The sequence below is a fragment of the Nannobrachium achirus genome (assembly GCF_963921795.1).
Source record: "Nannobrachium achirus genome assembly, chromosome: 21".
Classification (NCBI taxonomy): domain Eukaryota; kingdom Metazoa; phylum Chordata; class Actinopteri; order Myctophiformes; family Myctophidae; genus Nannobrachium; species Nannobrachium achirus.
In genome coordinates, this window is record NC_137828.1 from 36,189,636 (window position 1) to 36,209,920 (window position 20,285).

The window sequence follows — 20,285 nt, forward strand, 5'->3', positions numbered from 1 at the left end:
CATAGGTAAATTCTCAAGCTTACCACGCACAGCCCACCTCTGAGGTACATAGGGACCAGGCACAAAAATAAAAAGGTACAGTACCATCCTATAGTGAGTATATTAGAGACGATAGATAAGGTTTAAGAATGGTGAAATGTTCCATTTTTAGGTTCTAAAAACACCTAGTTTTCGGAATAATAATAAATTGCTCTATCGTCTCTGTCGGGTGTAAACCTCATCCAAAACTCAAAAATAGCAAAAGTAACAGATCTACTTGAGCTTGTGGACCTGTTACTTTTTACACTGTGTGACGCTGCAGTATGATCAAGTAGGGCATTCATTTACGAAAGAACAAAAAGTTAGAATATGGAGAAAATTGGTTTATGCCCGACAGCAACGTTATAGCAACAACTAAAATGACAGGTGTTCCCAGCTTGAAACGTACAGTATGTGTAACAGGTCTACATGAGATAAAGACACGTTATTCTCGTCTTGGCTATAGATATTCAGTATGATGTACAGCAGTTGTTCTCAAAGTGGGATCTGGGGACCCCCCAGGGGTCCTTGAGGGGGTTTCGCGGAGTTCCAAGCAAAAAGATTGAATATAGCATCACAATCGGGTTTTAACCACTTTAATCCTATATACACATACATGGCCTATTTGAGAATAGCAGATCTACTGATGAAAAATAAATAAAAAATAAATATATATTTTGAATATTTAACAGCAATAATCTAACATTAGAAATGTTGTATTGGGGGCCCTGCCACAAACATTATTTCCAGATGGGGGTACAAGTCCATATTAATTTGGCAGTGGTTTGAGGAGCGCTGATGAGCAGCCTATGCAGCAGCAGGGTGACAGGATTGTCATTCAGGTGGTGCAATGTTATCATTATGGTGCTCAGAGCAGGGTGTGTTACAGTCCATCTGCTGGAAGCATGATTCATATTATGTCATCAACCACTTTGTATGAAGTCACCATGATCTCAAAGGGCACTTTACGGTACTGCCGGCCCTGCCCATGCTGTGATAAGCTAAAACGTTTTAAATCTGTTTTTGTCTTTTTTTGTGTGTGTGTGTGTGTGTGTGTGTGTGTGTGTGTGTGTGTGTGTGTGTGTGTGTGTGTGTGCGGCCAATTCTTGTTTCTAGTGTTGACACACTGTTGACCACAACTCTGGTGTTGTATTCTATTTTCCAGTGGTGGCTCGTCAGCAGCAGGCTTTATCTCTGCTGAGAAACTACCGCTATGAATGCTACATATGTCACTTTGTGCATTCTGCAGCACATATTGTGTACAATTTGTTTTATTTCCGACCCTCGACATTCCTTCCTTATTTTGGTCAAACTTGTTATGTTAACATTGGTTGCATTGAATATGTAGGTGTGTGTGTGTGTGTGTGTGTGTGTGTGTGTGTGTGTGTGTGTGCGCGTGTGCGTGTGCGTGTTCATTCTGGAGAAGATTGTTCACAGCTGAATGGAACTTTGAGTCAGACAAGGGCAAGGCTCAGTCATGAGCAAAAACCCAGCCAGTGAATCTAACACAAAACATTTGTGGAAAGAAATGGGAGCCCCGCTAAATATCTTCCTCTCCGCCACTCAAGTGAGAATAAGTTTAGGCAGGGCCGCTGCTGCTCAGTAAGAAACTGACCTTAGAATCCTTAAACAGAGGGTACCCAGTGTGTTCACTACATTTCTGCTAGGCCCGACCGAGTCACGGGTGTGGGCAGTGCCACAACATTACAGACATTTTTTACGGGTTCTTGCCACGGACTCACAGAGGTTGTTTATGTTTCTCTGGCCCTTGCAGCCCGGTGCAGAGAGGAGGACTGAACAAAGCATTCAGTGCCGCCTCTGCAAAAATCTGGGCTCTGGGTCGGGGCCTGAATTCTCTCTGTGCAGCGTGGTAACATGCACGTCATCATTATGCGTGGTAACGTGCACGTCACCAATGCGTGGTAATGTGCGCGTCACTATGCAAACGCTTTCGTCACGTAACTGGTGAGAACTGGGTGGGTCTCAAAGTGGGGGCAGCGGACCCCCCTGGGGGTCCTTGAGGGCTCTCCAAGGTTAAATGAGTTAATATGGCATATTAAATATAAAATCTGTTTAATCCCTTTAAACCTATATACATTCATTGGCTATTTAAAAACAGCTGATCAACATGTGCTATCTTCTAAAATATTGAAAATAATGTGAAAAATGGGGGATTTTTATATTCAAAATTTTAACAACACAAATATGTATAGATTGTTCCTCCATGACACAATATATTTTCAGACGGTGGTCGGTGGGTGGCCAAATACATGTTACTTTGGGGGTCCTTCACATGAAAACGTTTGAGAACCACTGATGTAACTGAGGAGCAGTGTGTCATTCTTAAGCTCCAATAGGAAATGATAAGGTGAAAAAACTGCTTGATGGGCTCAACAATGATAAACCAGCTGGTATGGATAATATTGATGGACGGTTACTTAAAGTTGTTTCTAATATAATTTCTCAGCCAATATGTCATATTTTTAACTTGAGTCTGCAGGGGGGGGTATTTCCACAGGTTTGGAAATCTGCTTGGGGGGTATTTCCACAGGTTTGGAAATCTGCTAAGGTTGTACCTCTTCCAAAAAATAAAAGTGGGAGTTTTTCAGCTGTCAACAGCAGACCCATTAGTATTCTTCCAGTGCTAAGTAATCTAATGGAAAAGGTTGTTCTTGAGCAGGTACTTTATTATTTTTCAATTGATCAATTAAATTCTGACTTTCAGCATGCCTACAAGTCAGATCACTCTACCTGTACAGCCCTGACAGATATGGTAGACAAATGGTTATCTTATACTGACAATAAAATGATGGTGGGAGCTGTATTATTAGACTTTAGTGCAGCATTTGATGTTGTAGATCATGGGTTATTGTTAAGGAAACTAACTGCATATGGGTTTAGTCAAACTTCAGTCAATTAGATGAACAGTTATTTATCCAACAGAATGCAGTGCGTGTTTTTTAATGCAATTATTACTTGACTGGATTTGTGAAAATAGACTTGTTTTGAATGTAGCAAAAACCAAAAGTATTGTATTCACTTCTAGACATGCAACAAGGGAGGATAATCAGCTGTGCCTATCACTTAAAAACTCAGATATTGAACAGGTTCAAGAGGCAACTTTGCTTGGTGTCACACTCGATGGACAATTAACATGGGAGAAACACATCGAAAATATTGTCAAAAAAATGGGTAGAGGAATAGCATGCATTAAAAGGTGTTCCTCGTTTTTGACCCCATCTTCTAGAGTGCTAGTGACACAGGCACTAGTACTATCTCACCTCGATTACTGCTCAACAATATGGTCCGGTGCAGACCAGAAACATCTGTCTAAACTTCAAATAGCTCAGAATAAAGCTGCAAGGCTTGCACTGCACTGTCCATTGGGTGTGAGGCAAAGTACTGAGAGATTGCATGCCAGACTCTCATGGCTCAGAGTAGAGGAGAGGTTGGCATGTAATTTAGTGAGTTTCTTTTGGAATATTTGTCATAGTAAGCAACCAGTTTGTCTGTACTCACGAATACAATATGTGAGAGATCGTCATAATCATGCTACCAGGCAAGCTACTAGGGGTGACATGGTTAAAGAAAAACCCAGAACAAATGCAGTATGCAGATCTGTAATGTATAGGGCAATTAATATATGGAACACGTTACCGAATATGATCACTGAAGCACCCAGTAAGGCTAGTTTTAAGAGACTCCTCAAAAGACATTTGACTAATTATCCTCATTTTAGTTTAAATTAATTGACCTGTAGTTGGTTTTATTGTCTTGAATCTTTTTTTTGTAAGACTACATGTTTTTATTGTATTGTATTGTGTTGTATTGTGTTGTGTTATGTATTGTATTATGTTTTTTGTGGACCCCAGGAAGAGTAGCTGCTACTTTGGTGGCAGCTAATGGGGATCCGTATGAATAAAGAATAAAGAAAGCTGTTAAGCAGAAAATTATGACATGTCAGAGTAGGAAAAATAGAGACACACTGTAATATGCTCCAAAGGACATTAATTTGTTAATCATCAAAAATTTTACAATTCGAACCAGTTTGCTCTTCCTCAGATACTTCCTTGAGTGACTCAAGGACGTTGTCTGAGGAGGAGCCAACTGGCTCGAAACTTCAGCAGTGGCCTAAAGGTTAGAAGAACATGTTTGTAACAGAAAGGTTCCCAGTTTGATTCCTTATTCAGCCGAGGCTCGGTGCGCTATCCGCTGTTGCGTACGTAGCCTACTGTAGCCGGGCTACCGTGCGTGCGTGCGTGCGTGCGTGCAGTGTGTGTTTGTGTTTGTGTTTGTGTAAAGCAGGGCTTTCCTGGAAAAACCTAAGAGAAGTTGTTCTCAGCGAACCTCCCCATGGTAAATAAAGTTTTTTTTAATGTATTTGTATTGTTTGGATGTGTGTGCTCTTCTATTCGTTCGTTAATATGACATGTCAACCACGGAAATGTTTCAAGAGTGTATGGCTGCAGGGGTGGAGTCACCTCTCTCAGCAGAAATCTTTCTTGTCAGACCTCTCGTCTCAGGTACAACCATAACAACGGCAAGTCTACAGGGTAAAAAATCTTAAAGGAAGCTGCGTTCCACTGTACTGTGGCTTGTCTGCCTTTTTGGAACACGGAAAATAAAACGTTTCTTTACAATGAAAAGTAACTTTTAATAATAAATAACAGTAGGCTATTGCATTAATTCTTATTGCCAAAAGTTCCTCTTCAAACCTTTATTCAAACTGGAAAATAACATTACAAAAAAAGAAAAAGTTCTTAATAATGAAAAATAACTTTTAATAATCAATATTAGTGGCGAGGGACACCCGGGGACCCCCCCTGAGGACCGGCGGTCCGCGAGAGACACCCCGGCACGGTGGCCGTGAGTCGGCCGGCCTGCGGGGGTCCCTCGCCCGGCTCGCCCGCCGACCACGGGGCGACCGCAGCGACGGTCCGTGAGACCCCCGCCCAGTGGAGGGTCGCCGCCTCGCCGGCGACGGTCCCCCGCACGGTGGCCGTGAGTCGGCCGCCCTGCGAGGGTCTCTCGCCGCTGACCACGGGGCCGCTGACCGTCGCCGGCGACCCTCCACCGGAGTGTCTCTCGCTCTCTCGCGGACCGCCGCTCCTCAGAGGGGATCCCTCGCCTCGCCTCGCCGCTGATATTTATTAAAATAAATTAACTAATTATTAAGAAATGTGTTATTTTCCAGTGTTCAATAATGGTTTGAAGAGGAATTTTCTGCAATAATAATTTATCCATGTAGCTATCTCTAAAAACGACTGGGTACCGGTGGCAGTGTTGGTTGGCGAAAACAGCCGATCTACAAGCCCACAAAACGTTGCGCTTGTGATGCGTTGTGAGCCTTGTGAGCTTGTAAGTCTGCTGTGTGACGTCACTCGTAAGCGCCGGAAGCGCGCCGACACACACTTCCGTTCTGAGACGAAAGGTCTGACAAGAAAGATCTGCTGAGGGAGGTGTCTCCAGGCCTGCAGCCATACCAGTCTCAAATGTTTTGGGAACATGACCCCTCCGAAAATCACCGACGTGAGTCACGTGTTTGAAAGGAGCAGATGATTTCCTGTTCATCTCTTTATGCTTAGTAATCAGTTTCAACCACATTAACGGATGGGTAAAGATCCTGAACTTCACCGGCTTGTTGATTGTAGCAGGCCTGTCACAGTTATTACATAATCGCCTGATTGCAGTTATTTGAGATGATTGCAAATATTTGACATAATCATTAATAGTCAAAATTATTACCTTGCTGAATTCTTTTAATTAGTGTCAAATGTCAATTGTCATACATTTTCCAAAAATAGCGGAAATAGTACATATCTACATCAACATCATCATCATCTACAAAGGGTATAAAATGTGTCAGTCTATAATTTCTTTGTTTATTTATGTTATTAGTCTCTAATCTGCCCTGCAACCTTTGTTTACAAAGCCTAAATCCCAAAAAGAAAAGTATTTTTTAATGTTTAATGCCAAAAACTAAATTAAATTGTTATAAATGCAATTATTTGTAGTAATGTAGAACCCTAGTTGATTGCTCAACTAGGGTTCTACAAGATTTGGCATGATTTAGAGGCAAGGCAACGGCAAGGCAACGGCAAGGCAACGTTAGTTAGTTTAACTGTGCAGACTGCAGAGTAGATTAGTGTACAAATGCATTAACTTCTGATTTTACTGTGTAGCATGGCCATTGATGCCTCTGAGCCAGTGGCAAACAAATTAGATTTAGATTGACACATTTAGTCATTTGCACTGACTAGGGACATCTCTCTCCATGTTTGACTCTGATAATTACATTTTGTGAAACGCATGCAACCCAGAAAAGTAATGGTCTGGTTTGAGCTTTAAAATAAATCCTTCACAGGTCTGAACATGCATATTTCATAGTAACCTAGACTTGTATAAGTAGGTTTGTACTGAAGGTGTCCTTAAAACACCTGGGCATACATGTCATGAGGGCTGCTTAAAGCTGTTTACAGGCCTATGCAACCAGGAGAATTGGGGGAAGAAAAAACAGGGTAACATTTAGTTTCTTTAAACTTTAAAGAACAGAAATTTAAATAAACAGTCTATATAGGCCTACTCTAACAACCAACATAAGGACTGCAGGTTATATTTTCTGTCGGTATATTCCACATCAATATGATGTCATGTTAGTATAACTGTGTAATATCTAGGCTACAGGTGTTCACAAGCAGACCATCTTTGAATGTCACCATGAGACATTCCACATGCAACAGCTTACATCAGCAATGACTTTGTTTCACAAATGGAAAGAACACTTGTAATGATCAGAATGATCAATGATTGAATGATCAGTGCACCAATAGGCTATTTGAAACATGGATTTGTGTGTAAAACTTCTGCTAAGGACTAGACTAGACTATACTCAAATGAACCAATGCGTGACAAAACGCTCCATGTATGTTTATGTGATGATTATCATCCTCACCACAACCAAAGATCAATTTTGTTGTTCAAAACATTGTTTTCAATGGGTCAGACATCATGCGTCAGACAGACCCAAAGAATGCACTGCCCCAGGCAACATAGAGCAGCCTTTACAAAGGCTCCCAGACCCAGAGCCATAGCAGCAGAAGTATTTACAACCAACAACACACACGCACGCACGCACGCACCCACGCATGCATGCACACATACACACACACACACACACACACACACACACACACACACACGCACACAGTGACAATTCACACTCATGTAGGCTACAGTACAGCGGATAGCGCACCGAGCCTCGGCTGAATAATGATCACATGCACAACTAGTAAGGGAAAGTTAGCCTCTAGCTACATCAATCTGGGAACTAAATCTAAATGACTAGCTTTCTTCACAAATGTGTTCTACTAGGTGTCAACTATCACCTCTGAACTTTGTCAAACCCAACTCCCTTGACATACTTTGTGGGAGCCAATCAAAGTTATTGGGTATCCCGAGGGCCTGGGATTAAAGGGGAAAAAATAAAAAATGGCCAATATGAGCGTATGAGGTGTGTAATTTGGGTATTTTTGGGCTGCTGAATCCATTCCAACCATTCGTTTTCAGTTAAAATGACTCCTTGGCCATAAAATAGGCCATGAGACATATAATATTGGCAATAAAAAAAAGGTTGGAGTAGTGTTTGAATTCATGAAAACTATTCAAGATCAGGTTGGTAATCACACATGACACACAGGATAACATGATACAATCTGACAAGGAACATTCAAACACAGGGTTTAAAACATAGGGACTAAGAGGACACAGGTGAACTCGAATGACATGATTGGCTAAGCCTTAGCCAATTAGGCCTTTTTTATGGCCAAGGAGTCATTTTTACTTATAACTAATGGTTGGAATGGATTCAGCAGCCCAACATTACCCTAATTACACACTTCATACTTTCATATTGGCCATTTCTTATTTTTCCCCCTTTAATCCCAGGCCCTGGGTATCCCGATACCCCCAACTTTGATTGGCTCCCACAAAGTATGTCAAGGGAGTTGGGTTTGACAAAGTTCAGAGGTGATAGTAGACACCTAGTAGAACACATTTGTGAAGAAAGCTAGTCATTTAGATTTAGTTCCCAGATTGATGTAGCTAGAGGCTAACTTTCCCTTACTAAACAGTAGATGTAGAGTTTAGGGAGAAGTTATTCGGGTTAACTGGGAGTCTGGGAACGTGCAATGAAAGATCAAAGTGTGCAGGTGTGTTTCCGCACGCACGCCGACGCGCACGCAAGCTCAGGTAGTCTGATTGATCGCCTCCTGGAAACAGCCCCGAAACATGACGGTAGGACGTACTTTATCTCACGACCGTCACGGATCGACCTCAACCTGGTGAGGAGCAGTTTAGCCAATTTGCCACCTACGTCTACACAAACGTTCAGATTTCAAAAATAAAGTGCTTACTGAAGGCTCACGGATGTCACAATATGGAACGCTCAAGCAGTATTATCCGTATCTTCCGTATTGTTTAATAAAATGCATTTAATCCAATCCGCGGCCATTTTCTTTGAGTTTTCTCAACTACGCGACCCCATCGGTTGGGAGGTGTACTGCACTCTAATACATTCAAACGTCTTTAGAAAATGAAAACCAACGGATTAAAATGCTTCTTATTAAAGAATACAGCAGATATTGGTAATTCCGCTTGAGCGTACCATATTGTGACATCCGTGAGCCTTCAGTACGCACTCTATTTTTGGAATCTGAACGTTTGTGTAGACGTACGTGGCAAATTGGCTACACCGGTCCGCACCAGGTTGAGTTCGATCCATGACGATCGCGAGATACGACCGTCATGTTTCAGAGCTAAGGAAACTTTTACTTACCTAAGCGTTTCCCATTCTCCTGCGCAATTTTTCTCACGTGCTCTTGGAACAACCGTTCCTGGGATTTGGTCCTCTTCGGGCGCTTGTGCAGACAAGACATTTCGTAACAGATCGATAGTTAACCCCCAGATGGGTACTCTGTCTAGCTATCTATCTGTCCCCGCTTTCCCTCCGGAGAAGAGTTCGCTACACGTAGTGTTTTTTCCTCGCCTCGTGGGGCGTGTCTACTTGGGTTATAACAGTACTTCTCCAGGCCATGCAAGCAGCAGCACGCAGACAACAACACTAGCCTATGCCAAGGCCCAGACAATCTCTCCAACTGGTTTTAGATGTTTGATTCTACTGAGAAAGCATTTCGTTTAACGCAGTGGTGTTCAACTTTTTTCATTTCAAGGACCGTTGTTTATTCGGCATTCGAGCCACGGACCACCATTTGATGACATTTAGTAGAATATTTTATCAACAATTTCATGCTGTAGGCCTATTTATGTTGCTACAAGAGAGATCACACAGGCAAACGTTGATCAAAAATTGTGTAAACTTCTTGTAAAATAAGTAATGCGCAGGTGTTTAACAATAAATTAACTCTTGAGAGTTTTGAATGGCTTAATTCATTTTACACTAGTCTCAAGAGTTAAAGATCTATAAGGGACAGGGTCCATTTGGTCACCAACTCTCCATCATTTAGCTGGGGACCACCTGGAACCCCCACTGGTTGAAAACCACTGGCCTATATAGCTACAGGTAAATCAATTTTTGACCACTGCCTGCTTACGTAGCAGGTGAGCTTATGATCATCACCTTTTCATCACAATTAACACGCCAATGTTGAAATATCTCAATTTCAATTAGTTCAAAAGGATCTCAATTGAAACAAGCCATAGGCTTTCTTGGGTGTATCCTTTTAGTTGACCTTGTCATCCAGTGAACTGTACTGTCATGAAACTGTACCTTTTCCTATGCAAACCTCTAATAAAGTCTTCAATCAATCAATCAATGGCAACGGTAATTAAGCGCATTAATGAGCTGTGCAACAGCGCCACCCCATGGAGGGTTGTGTATAGAACTACTACAATGTGATTATGCAGATTTTTTTTTTTTACTTTAGTAAAAGTATCAATACTGCACTGTAGATTTACTTTACAAGTAAGAGTCCAGAATTCAGAATTTACTTGAGTAAAAGTAGCCTCCAAAAAGTATTGGTATCAAAATGTACGTAAAGCACCAAAAGTAAGAAGTATAGGCCACTCATTATGCAGAATGTCCCATTTCAAGTTTTCAAAATCCTTTGCTATTTCCAAATGTCAGAAATGTATAGGGCTGAAATGGTCATGTATGTTTTGTAGTAATAATTAAACTCTACAAAGTAACTAGTAAAGTATTCAAATAATTGTTGAGTAAAAGCCTACAATATTTGCTCGAGATGTAGTGAAGTAGAAGTAAAAGTATAGGCTACTCAAAATTGGAAATACTCAAATAAAGTAAAAATACCTCAAGATTGTACTTAAGTACGTAGCCTACTTGAGTAACTGTACTTTGTTACTGCCATTCAGATCTTTACAGTAGCCAACATTAACAACACAATATATGACATTTTGATGTTTTAATGACCAGTTGACAACATTTAGGCTATTTAGCAGGCAATAGACCATGGAAAAGTTGACATGGTCAAGATTATTGTTTATTTATTTCTAGAATAAAGCTGAATAGGCCTATGCGCTATGCAGTTACTAAAATATTACTGCAGTCAAGTTTGACAGCTGTGTGCTGAACTGTAGGCTATATTGTCCTGTGCTTTTCCCAAGCGAAATGCTAAAAAGTATTCAATCAATCAATCAATCAATCAATCAATCAGAGACTGATATATAAACAATCGTCTATTTAAATCTGCGCGTAAACTGCGTAGGCTATTGCGCACTGGTCTGCCGTGGAACAACAACATTACGCGCGTTGTGTAACTTTTATCCAATTGTCTCCTGTCTTGAGTAAATCTCTCTGGTGGTGACATTAATTTTCAGTCTGCGCCTGCGGTACCTGCGTGGTGCCACTGATAGACTCACCATGTTTGCCCGCTGTGCCGTTTGATTCCATTCTGTTGTGAATCAGTCAGAAAGTCGGCGGCTAAACTCTCCGTCCCTCTCCTGTTGCGCTCCAAAGTGATCTGGTACAAGTTAAGTCCAATGTTGACTATTGATAATCAAACGGTAGCCTTCTCTCTTTACTCTTGCCCAGTCTCAAGAGGATATACTCGTGTCGTGTGCTGATCCCCTGAGTCAACCCAGACAGTATGCAGCAGCAGATGCCAACCCATCGCGCTCTTATGTGCCCTCTCACAGTCCACACCCACCGCTACACCGGTTTGACAAGTAGGCAGCTACTCTATTTACTCTTGACTTTGATTCGGCAGTCTGAGGCTGCTGCACCTTTGCTTTGGACTTCTGACACTATAGTAGACTAAAGGTTGGCTATAATAGCACTGTTTCCCAAACAGTGGGTTGAGACCCATTTCTGGGTCTCAGACAGATTTTTATTGGTCCCTTTATTGTTTGTTTCCTACGCTTTATTTTCAACTATTATTTATTTCAGTTAACAGTTTACAGTTTAGGCATTTAGCAGACGCTTTTAATCCAAAGCGACTTACAATAAGCAGATCAAATATCACAATAATAAACAAATGTCAGTACATCAACAGCAATATAACAAATGCAAATGAATATCTATCTAGAAAAACAGTATAATCTGTAAAGAAAAATAAAATAATAAAAAAGGTTTCTAAAAAAAAAACTAAAAAACAAATGCTAACTAGCTTCATGTATGGACATTGATTTTCCAATAGTGCTAAGGGTTTTGGTGGAGTCTGAAAAGGTGAGTCTTCAGTCCGCGGCGAAAGCTAGCGAGTGAGTCCGTTGTTCTAAGTGCGACAGGGAGTTTATTCCACAGCTTGGGGGCCTGGAGGGCAAACTGTCTCGGTCGAGTGGATTTTTGCCCTGGGGTTTTTAGCGAGGGTTCGGTCAGCATCCCTGTATTGCCTGATCTAAGTGCACGGGTTGGGGTGTACGGGTTGATCAGGTTTTGGAGGTATGGAGGAGCCATACCTTTGGCTGCTTTGAAGGTCAGCATCAGTGTTTTGTATTCCATGCGGGCCGCAACCGGGAGCCAGTGGAGGCTGCGGAGAAGGGGAGAAACATGTGAGAACTTAGGCTGGTTGAAGACCAGTCGTGCCGCAGCATTTTGGATCAGTTGATTTCAAAACATTATCCAAACACATTCCCAAAAAAGCTAATTCTTTCATGAATTAAAAAACAAATTAAAAGATTTTTCTCAGTAGGCTAATTTCATGAATAAATAAAAGACAAGAAATTCCATAAATTAAAAAGATGTTTTAAGAATTAGTTTCTCTCCTTGTGAGCTTGTAGATCTACTATTTTCACTAGTTTTGGGTCCCGGGCAAAGGTCAAATTTCTCTTTTGGGCCGAGCTAAAAAGTTTGGGAACCACATGGGCTATAGCACATAAACACTGGCACTTCACTGTAGCTTACAACTAATGGATAGAAGGCGTTTATTATTAGATCAATGTCATGGTGGGTGGGATTTCTTTTTGTCATGGTATTTATGTAGCCTAAGTCTGACACTGTGTCTAAGTTGGATAAGTCTGGGGTGTTTCCTTGTTGTTGCCTTGGGTAACCTGAGACAGTACCTGGCAGCTCTGGTTTATAGGTGTGGACTCCTCTCTCTCCTCTCCTCGTTGTACTGTAGCTCTACCTGTCTCGCCCATTAACCACTTAAACCCCAGCATCCTGCTTGTGGGGAAGGCTTTCACAGAAAATCGCATGATCTGCTACTTTCCCCACAAAAACACAAAACAGACTACCTTAGGGGACTCTGGTTACCCATGCACACAGGCTTTGGTTAAAGGTTAGTGTGGTGGTGTGTGGTGTCTCAATAAATCACATTGCAATGTCTGCTCATCTTTTTGCCATCACCCAGTACACCCAGTTACTGTAATGTAATAGGCCAACACAGAATATAATTCTTTGGAAGAAAAGAAAACGGTCTTGTAGGCCTAGTAATAAGCTCTTCTTCAGCTTTGGCTCTGTATAGCAAATATTAAATGGCAATATGAGCAATTTGTGCCGCTGTCCCGTGGGGACACACGACACCAGCACGGGACATAGCGGCACAAATTGCTCTACATGCTGTTGTAAGTAGCAGCCTATGAGCCTATAGTATCTTCTATAAGCAACTCTTGGCTTAGAGCAGGTGTTGGTTCTTGGCATGCAAATAAATGTCCAAGCAACTCATAGCTTAGTGCAGGTGTTACGATGCAAATATGGGAAGTCTTTTCTAAACTAAACCAAAGCAACAACTCAGAGCAGGTGTCAGCATTGGTCCATCCCAACTTAAAAAAGAAATCACACCCAGTGTGAAGTAAGCAAGTTTGAGTTAATTTAATTAAGCGTCCTGCAAGCTTGGCCAATGAGCCAAACGGGACACGTACATACAAACAAACAAAGGCAGATATAGGAACGGTTAGCACCGCTCAAAAATATATGTATATTATTAAAAGAAACCTTTCAGGCCTGGTACCACCAGGGACCTTTGCATTTGAGCTATACACAACATTGATCCAGTTTACAAACTGACTAGCCAGCCCATATAGCAGTAATTATTTATTTAATTCTGCTTCTTTTTGTTGTTGTTAAAATAACACAGCATTTTCACCAATTTCACTTTGTCCAGTTATGGTCTAAAATCACAGTTCCTAACTTCTTATTGGTTGTATTTGGTGAGATTCCCCTTAGTCCTCTTGAGAAACACTTCATGGATTGCTTTTTGGTGCGTTTGCCACACAGACTTGTGTGGCCTTCATCAGAATGCGAGCAGACTGAGACGGAACCTCGGAGACAGAACCCTCCTTGTGCTTCTGTATTACAGGACTCTGCCAGCCAGTTCTTGTCCTACGAACTCTCGTGCTTGGGGTTAGGCCTTGTGAAATAACAGTCTGTTTGGCAAAAACCACGAGGAACTACAAAGTGAACTCAACAATTGCCTCTTTGAGTGACCCACTTGAGCACATCATGAACATGATGTGAGTTAGTCAGCAGAGTCAAGTATTTTGTTCCCGCCCGGTGTTTTGTACGATACTGAATGCCTTGCACACATTGCAGAATCATTGTCTTTTGCATGGCTGTACATGTTGCCCAGAGGTCTTCAATTACAGGGAGGATCTACGTTTACGTAAAGGTTATTAGTGCACAATAGCCTACACATCATCACCTATAAGTGTGTTGGCAATGTTATTCAGACACACCTGGTTAAACACCATGGCACTCACAGGTGAGACTATATTCTTCTTGCATACATAGGTTCCATCAATGCATACACGATTATATACTTTAAACATGCTCTGCCCTAATGCTACTTTCAAGACAGAGGTTGAGTGCCACGGTTGGAAACGATCGCAGTGAAACACGTTACAGTGTATAGGTATTTGTGATGCCAAATATTCTCCTATTAATCATGTTGCATCTAGTAGCATTTCAAGTCAGCCTCTGGCATATATGGCTACTGCATCAGGCTGACTGCCAAATAAGCCTGCACAGAAAGATCATCCTATTACAAAGCCTCATCTTGATTTGTTTTATAAATGCCAATATTAATAATATAGGCTAGAAGGTCCAAATTACTTAAGCGTGTACTGTACAGAACATAATATATCAGGAGATCCGGAGTTGTTATTCTCAGATTATTGGCTGCAGTAGCTACATTGATGCAGGCCTGCAGGTGAATAAATAATAATAGCCCACCTCTAAAGAAACAAAAGAAACACCTCTGTAAACGAACACATCTTTCTTAGTTTGACCAATAGTATTTGGTGGAAAGTAACTGTAAAGCCTACTCAAGTACTGTATAGGCCTACTTAAGTACACATTTTAGTTTAGTTGAACATTTTCATTTGTGATTGATTGATTGATTGATTGATTGATTGATTGATTGATTGATTGATTGATCGAATGATTGATTGATTGATTGATTGATTGAATACTTGTATTAGGGTTAACCCCACAAGAAAGGGTGCAGGACAGTACTGATACAAGGTCAACTAAAAGGATAAAGACCACAAGAAAGCTTTTAGGTTTGTTTGCATTGGGGTCACTTCTCACTTTGTACCCAATTCATACAAGCCCTTCATACTTCTACTCCACTACATCTCAAAGCCAGCAAATTTACATTTTCTCCACTTAAATTATTAGGCAGCCTGGTTTGGTTACTTTTCATATTTTGATGATTCATACAAAACAAACAAACAGCCCCACCCTACACCATTAAAGTGGTGATCAGATGAGAGAGATACAGTATTGTATAGGCTACTTTATCAATCCCAAAAGGGAAATTGAGGCATTACAGCAGCATGATCACATCAACACATAATGCATTGTTCTACTTCGTTGTATTGCTACTTTTACTGAAGTACAACTTCTTCCAAATTCCACCACCACTGCTTATATGGTTTTACAAGACAAAATGGATGTGTGCAGGGCTGCAGGCAGGCCCTTCTCATGTTTATTCTCTTCCTGCATGGCATGTGCCTTTCCCTTTAAGAACGTCAGACCGTTGCCATGGCTACCAAGTGTCCACAATCATGGCTGACGAGCAACAAGCGGGTGATCATTTGAAGTGCCCTACAGGTTTGAAACAATTACTGAAACTTGTTTAGCTGTATCTAAGCTATTTAGTTAATGTACACTTTTTGACTTAATTTTGTTTTGACTACATTAAGTTGCAACGAGAGCCCATTTCTTTATTCATTCCAATACCTCCATGGACCATTTTTGAGTGTAGGCTGAATAATGATGGTCTCTCAAACTGAGGTGTATGATACATGTATTTGCTATAATGATGCGTTCCTAAACACACTGTAAGAGCTAATGGAGAAAAAAGTTTATGCAATAGCATAGTGATGGAAATACCTTTCTCTGAGTCTGTACTAACACAATGGTTAAACAAATGGTAAACTTATACTTTACAGCAACCTTGCTGGAAGAATCTGAGACAAAACCCAAACCGGGGTTTGATATGTCCATGCTACGCCATAGACCAACATCAGAGAAAACACAGGTTAGAATCACACAATTAGCCTAGTACTTAATTATGGTTATTTTATGGTCATTGGATTTGAACTATATGTGTCATGATACAAAAAAAACAGATCTACAAGTTCATAGCATGTCACTTTGTGCCACGCTATGAGATTGTAGATCTGCTATTTTTGAAAAATCATGCAATTTGTGCAAATCTTTAAATATATATATTTTATTTAGATTTTTTAAAGCAATCATTTTTAAGTCAAATCTTTGCTTCTGGGGGTTCCTGCTCTCCCCGGATCAAAATATTTTGAGATGGGGTGGTCCGTGGCCAAATAGTCCTACATATCATTTTGGGGGTCCTTTAACATGAAAAAAAAAGAAATATATATATATATATATATATATATATATATATATATATATATAGCAACAGGCTTTTTAGAAAACAACAACCGCTGAAAACTCTTTCTTTGCAGCAATGGGGGGAAAAGTAGCCTACTCACATATTTTACTGAAGTACAAGTATCAATACTGCAATATAGAAATACTCTGTTACAAGTGAAAGTCCGGAATTCAAAATGTACTTGAGTAAAAGTATGAGTGTTGGCATCAAAATTAAAGTACCAAAAGTACAAAATGTTTGAAAATAGGAGATCTACAAGTTCATAACGTGTCGCGATTCGACATGTTGTGAGCTTGTAGATCGGCTATTTTCAAATGGCCATGGTATAAAATAGGGCTAAAGTGGTTTATGTATGTTTCATAATATTATAATTTATACCTGCAAAGTAACTAGGCCTAAGGCTGCCCTCACACCAAAATACCTATGAGAGTGGAATCCGCGTTCCGCCAATGCATTTCAATGAGAGTGAAGCGGTTTCATGCCAGCAGAGGATTTCTGCAAAAAACGCTCCCTTATCATTGGATGTCAATGCATTGGAGGAACGCGGATTCCACTCTCATAGGTATTTTGGTCTGAGGGCACCCTAACTCAAGTTTTCAAATAAATGTAGTGAAGTAAAAGTAGAATATTTGGATCTGAGATGTAGTGGGGTATAAGTAAAAGTATTGGAGTTACTTTACACCACTGCTTTGCAGTTAACCGTCCTAACGTTTCCTCTTCATCTCTACATTAGGATGTCTCTCATGTGTAACCGTCCTAACGTTTCCTCTTCATCTCTACATTAGGATGTCTCTCATGTGTTGGCCAGCATTTTCAAGGACCTTTACACAACAGAGGTCATCGGGAGAGACACGTCAGCCAACCTCGCCAAGACGAAGAGGGGAGGAAGCGACTACCATGACAGATATGTTGAAGAACTGCAGCAGGTACAGTGTTTAGTCAAAGGGGAATACCACTCATTTTCAATCATTGAACTATGTCATTACATTACAAGATAATCGGGGAATTGAAATCTGGTAGCATAACACACTACAGGATAATCGTTTCATCAGATCAGCGGGCTGTCGGCAACAACAGTCCCCGTCCCTTGCGTCCGAACAGCGGGGCAAGCGGCTGTCTTTCTCTCGCTCGCCCGCTGTGCAGTTCCATATCAGTAGCGATCCAGATAAATATCAAACATTTTTGTAAATAGTCAGGGTGGCTCCGACCGTCCTGCGAGCAACTCAGCAGGGTTAAGATTGGATCTCTGAACCCACATAAACGATATTTATGCCTGAGATACTCTGGAATGTTGTTAATTGCCCCGATTATCTGCTAGTGTAAGGCCACCTTTAGAGTTGTTGATTGTGGGGTTATGTGATCAGTGACATCATGAAGATGTACTCTGCAAGCCAAAGAGTACATCTTCATGATGTCACTGATCGCATGACCCCACAATCAATCCTCCAGTTCTAGGCAACACAGAAGGGGGGGACATTTTCCTTATTTCCACACAACAACTCTAAGGTGTATTAATGACATAGTTCAATGTTGAAAATGAGTGGTATTCCCCTTTAAGTGGGGTCCAGGGACCCCCAGGGGTCCTTGAGGTGGTTCCATGTGGTCCTGATACAAGCTGATAACGTGTCTCATTGTGACACATTGGGAGCTAAGTTGCTATATCAGGGGTCTTCAACAGGGCGTCCGGGAACCCTAGGGGGTCCCTAGGGTGCTGTGCTATGTATATCTTTAATTTTCTTTCTTTTTTTACAAATCATTGCAAATCTTTATGGGTGTCAAAATCTTTCCAAATGGGGGTATGGCTTAATTCTGTACATATCAATTTGGGGATACTTGACATGGACATGTTTGACATGTTATTTTACAATGTAAAGGATATACTACTAATGTATGACTGTATTATAGGCCCACACTGAATACACCCAGCGTATAAAAGAGGCAGACATACTGGAGAACCATATAATTCAGGCACGGGTACGTGCCACGGCCACAGAAAACCACGCGCACGAGAGGATGGTGGAGGAGGTGGGAGAGACCTATGATCAGCTGGGAATCCTTCCAGGTGAAACACAAACTGTCTTATGGATTCATGTCTTTTATTGATCTGCACTTGTGTTGTGCTGCCTGTAAATGTATTGTACCATACAATATTGGAAAAAGCACTGAATTATTTTACTTAAGAACCTAGAAATACTCGGTTATAAGTAAAGGTCTGGTATTTAAAATGTACTTGAGTAAAAGTACAAAAGTAATGCACTCATTATGCAGAATGTCTCAATTCACACGTTCAATATATTTACAAATCTTTTGAAAATAGCAGATCTACAAGCTCAGAATGCATTGCGATGCGACACGTTGTGAGCTTGTGGATCAGCTATTTTAAAATAGCCAAAGTATATCTCAGGCTAAAGTGGTCAATGTAATGTAATAATAATCTAAATCTACAAAGTAACTAGTAACTGAAGTTTTCAAATAATTGTAGTTGAGTATTTGCCTATGAGATGTAGTGGAGTAGAAAAAGTAGCCTATAGATAGTATAGAAAATTGGAAAAACTCCAGTAAAGTAAAAATACCTCAAAATTGTACTTAAGTACATGTACTTAGTTACTTTACACCACTGAATATTACACTACGTAGAGTTGTACTGTAGCGTGCTGTAGTGTGGGAAGAAGAGACAGCTGTGGTCTAAGTTCCTTATCTACCATCAGTAGCGTTTTGAAAGGCACTTTATTAATAAATAAAGTTTTTGTTCAGGGTGACTAAGCTTTAATATTCCTATGTTCACTTATAACAAAAAATAATATATTTTTTTTATCCATCTTTTACCCTATCTTTTATTGACCCCAAGGGCCTATCCATGGGAATACCAATCCATTCGCCCCCTTTGGCCGTTCGCCCAAGGCGTCTATCTGACGTAATGTTAAAGTTAACATTAAAACCTAAGTTTTTAAATAAATGTAGTGGAGTAAAATTACAATATTTGGATCCGACATTTAGTGGAGTCGAAGTTCATGTAGTTAAAGTTTCTGTCATTTCATCCCTTTCTTCTTCAGTCAGATCAGCGTTTGTGAGGTGTGTGGACAACGATCTTCTCAAAAGGAACAGTCTGATCTGTCCCCACGACTACCTGACAAAACCAGCTCCACTCACGAAAGCACCCTCTGGTTTGCTGCCTCACTTCATGACATCATATGATTTATAACACTATTAATGGTTCTCAAAGTGAGGTCCGGGGACCCCTTAGGGGTCCTTGGGCGGTCTCCAGGGCTAATATAGCATCACAATCATTTTAACCCTTTTATCTAATCCTTTCTTTTATATATACTAGAAGCTGGGCCGCCCTTCGGGCGGCCCAGCGTCTAGTCGGCGACCTGGCCAACTCGGAACAATGTAAATAGGGAATGAATGCCCCGCCATTTAATGCAAACCCCATTATACCTGTTTTCATAGGACCCGTTTTGACCATCTGTCTGCCTGTGTCCATTTATGCCCATATATGGAGATATCTGTATCTGTCTGTCTGTCGGCGTCCATTTTATGTCCATATATGGAGATCACTGCAGTTATAGTTCTGGGTCCATTTTATGCCCATATATGCCCATATATGGAGATATCTGTCTATCTGCGTCCATTTTATGCCCATATATGGAGATCTCTGTATCTGTCTGTCTGTGTCCCTTTTATGCCCGTATATGGAGATCTTTGTGATTCTGCGTCCATTGTATGCCCATATATGCCATATATGGAGATATCTGTTTATCTGCGTCCATTTTATGCCCATATATGAGATCTCTGTCGCTTTTTTGCCCATATATGAAGATCTCTGCACACACAGTACCGGTTGCGGAAAACTCTGATGTCAGACATCAGCTCCGCATACGGGCATTCATTTTATTCCCATTTATGGAGAACGCACGTGCCGGTGGGACGAACGGTTCTCGA

At 40.9% G+C, this 20,285-nt stretch overlaps 2 protein-coding genes across 2 annotated transcripts in view; one reads left to right on the forward strand and one right to left on the reverse strand.

The window, feature by feature from the left end:
• Nucleotides 1-8,976, reverse strand: part of plcd1a (phospholipase C, delta 1a) — a 43,084-nt gene extending 34,108 nt beyond the window's left edge. The window contains exon 1 of the mRNA XM_080751482.1: nucleotides 8,852-8,976. Coding sequence (XP_080607608.1) covers nucleotides 8,852-8,951 — 100 coding nt within the window. The 5' untranslated portion in view covers nucleotides 8,952-8,976. The remainder of the gene's footprint in view (nucleotides 1-8,851) is intronic.
• Nucleotides 8,977-14,176: 5,200 nt separating this feature from the next.
• The window catches only part of dlec1 (DLEC1 cilia and flagella associated protein), a gene marked incomplete at both ends in the record, with an annotated part of 65,403 nt that continues 59,294 nt past the window's right edge, over nucleotides 14,177-20,285 (forward strand). The window contains 4 exons of the mRNA XM_080751748.1: nucleotides 14,177-14,189; nucleotides 15,883-15,971; nucleotides 17,129-17,269; nucleotides 18,249-18,405. Coding sequence (XP_080607874.1) covers nucleotides 14,177-14,189; nucleotides 15,883-15,971; nucleotides 17,129-17,269; nucleotides 18,249-18,405 — 400 coding nt within the window. The remainder of the gene's footprint in view (nucleotides 14,190-15,882; nucleotides 15,972-17,128; nucleotides 17,270-18,248; nucleotides 18,406-20,285) is intronic.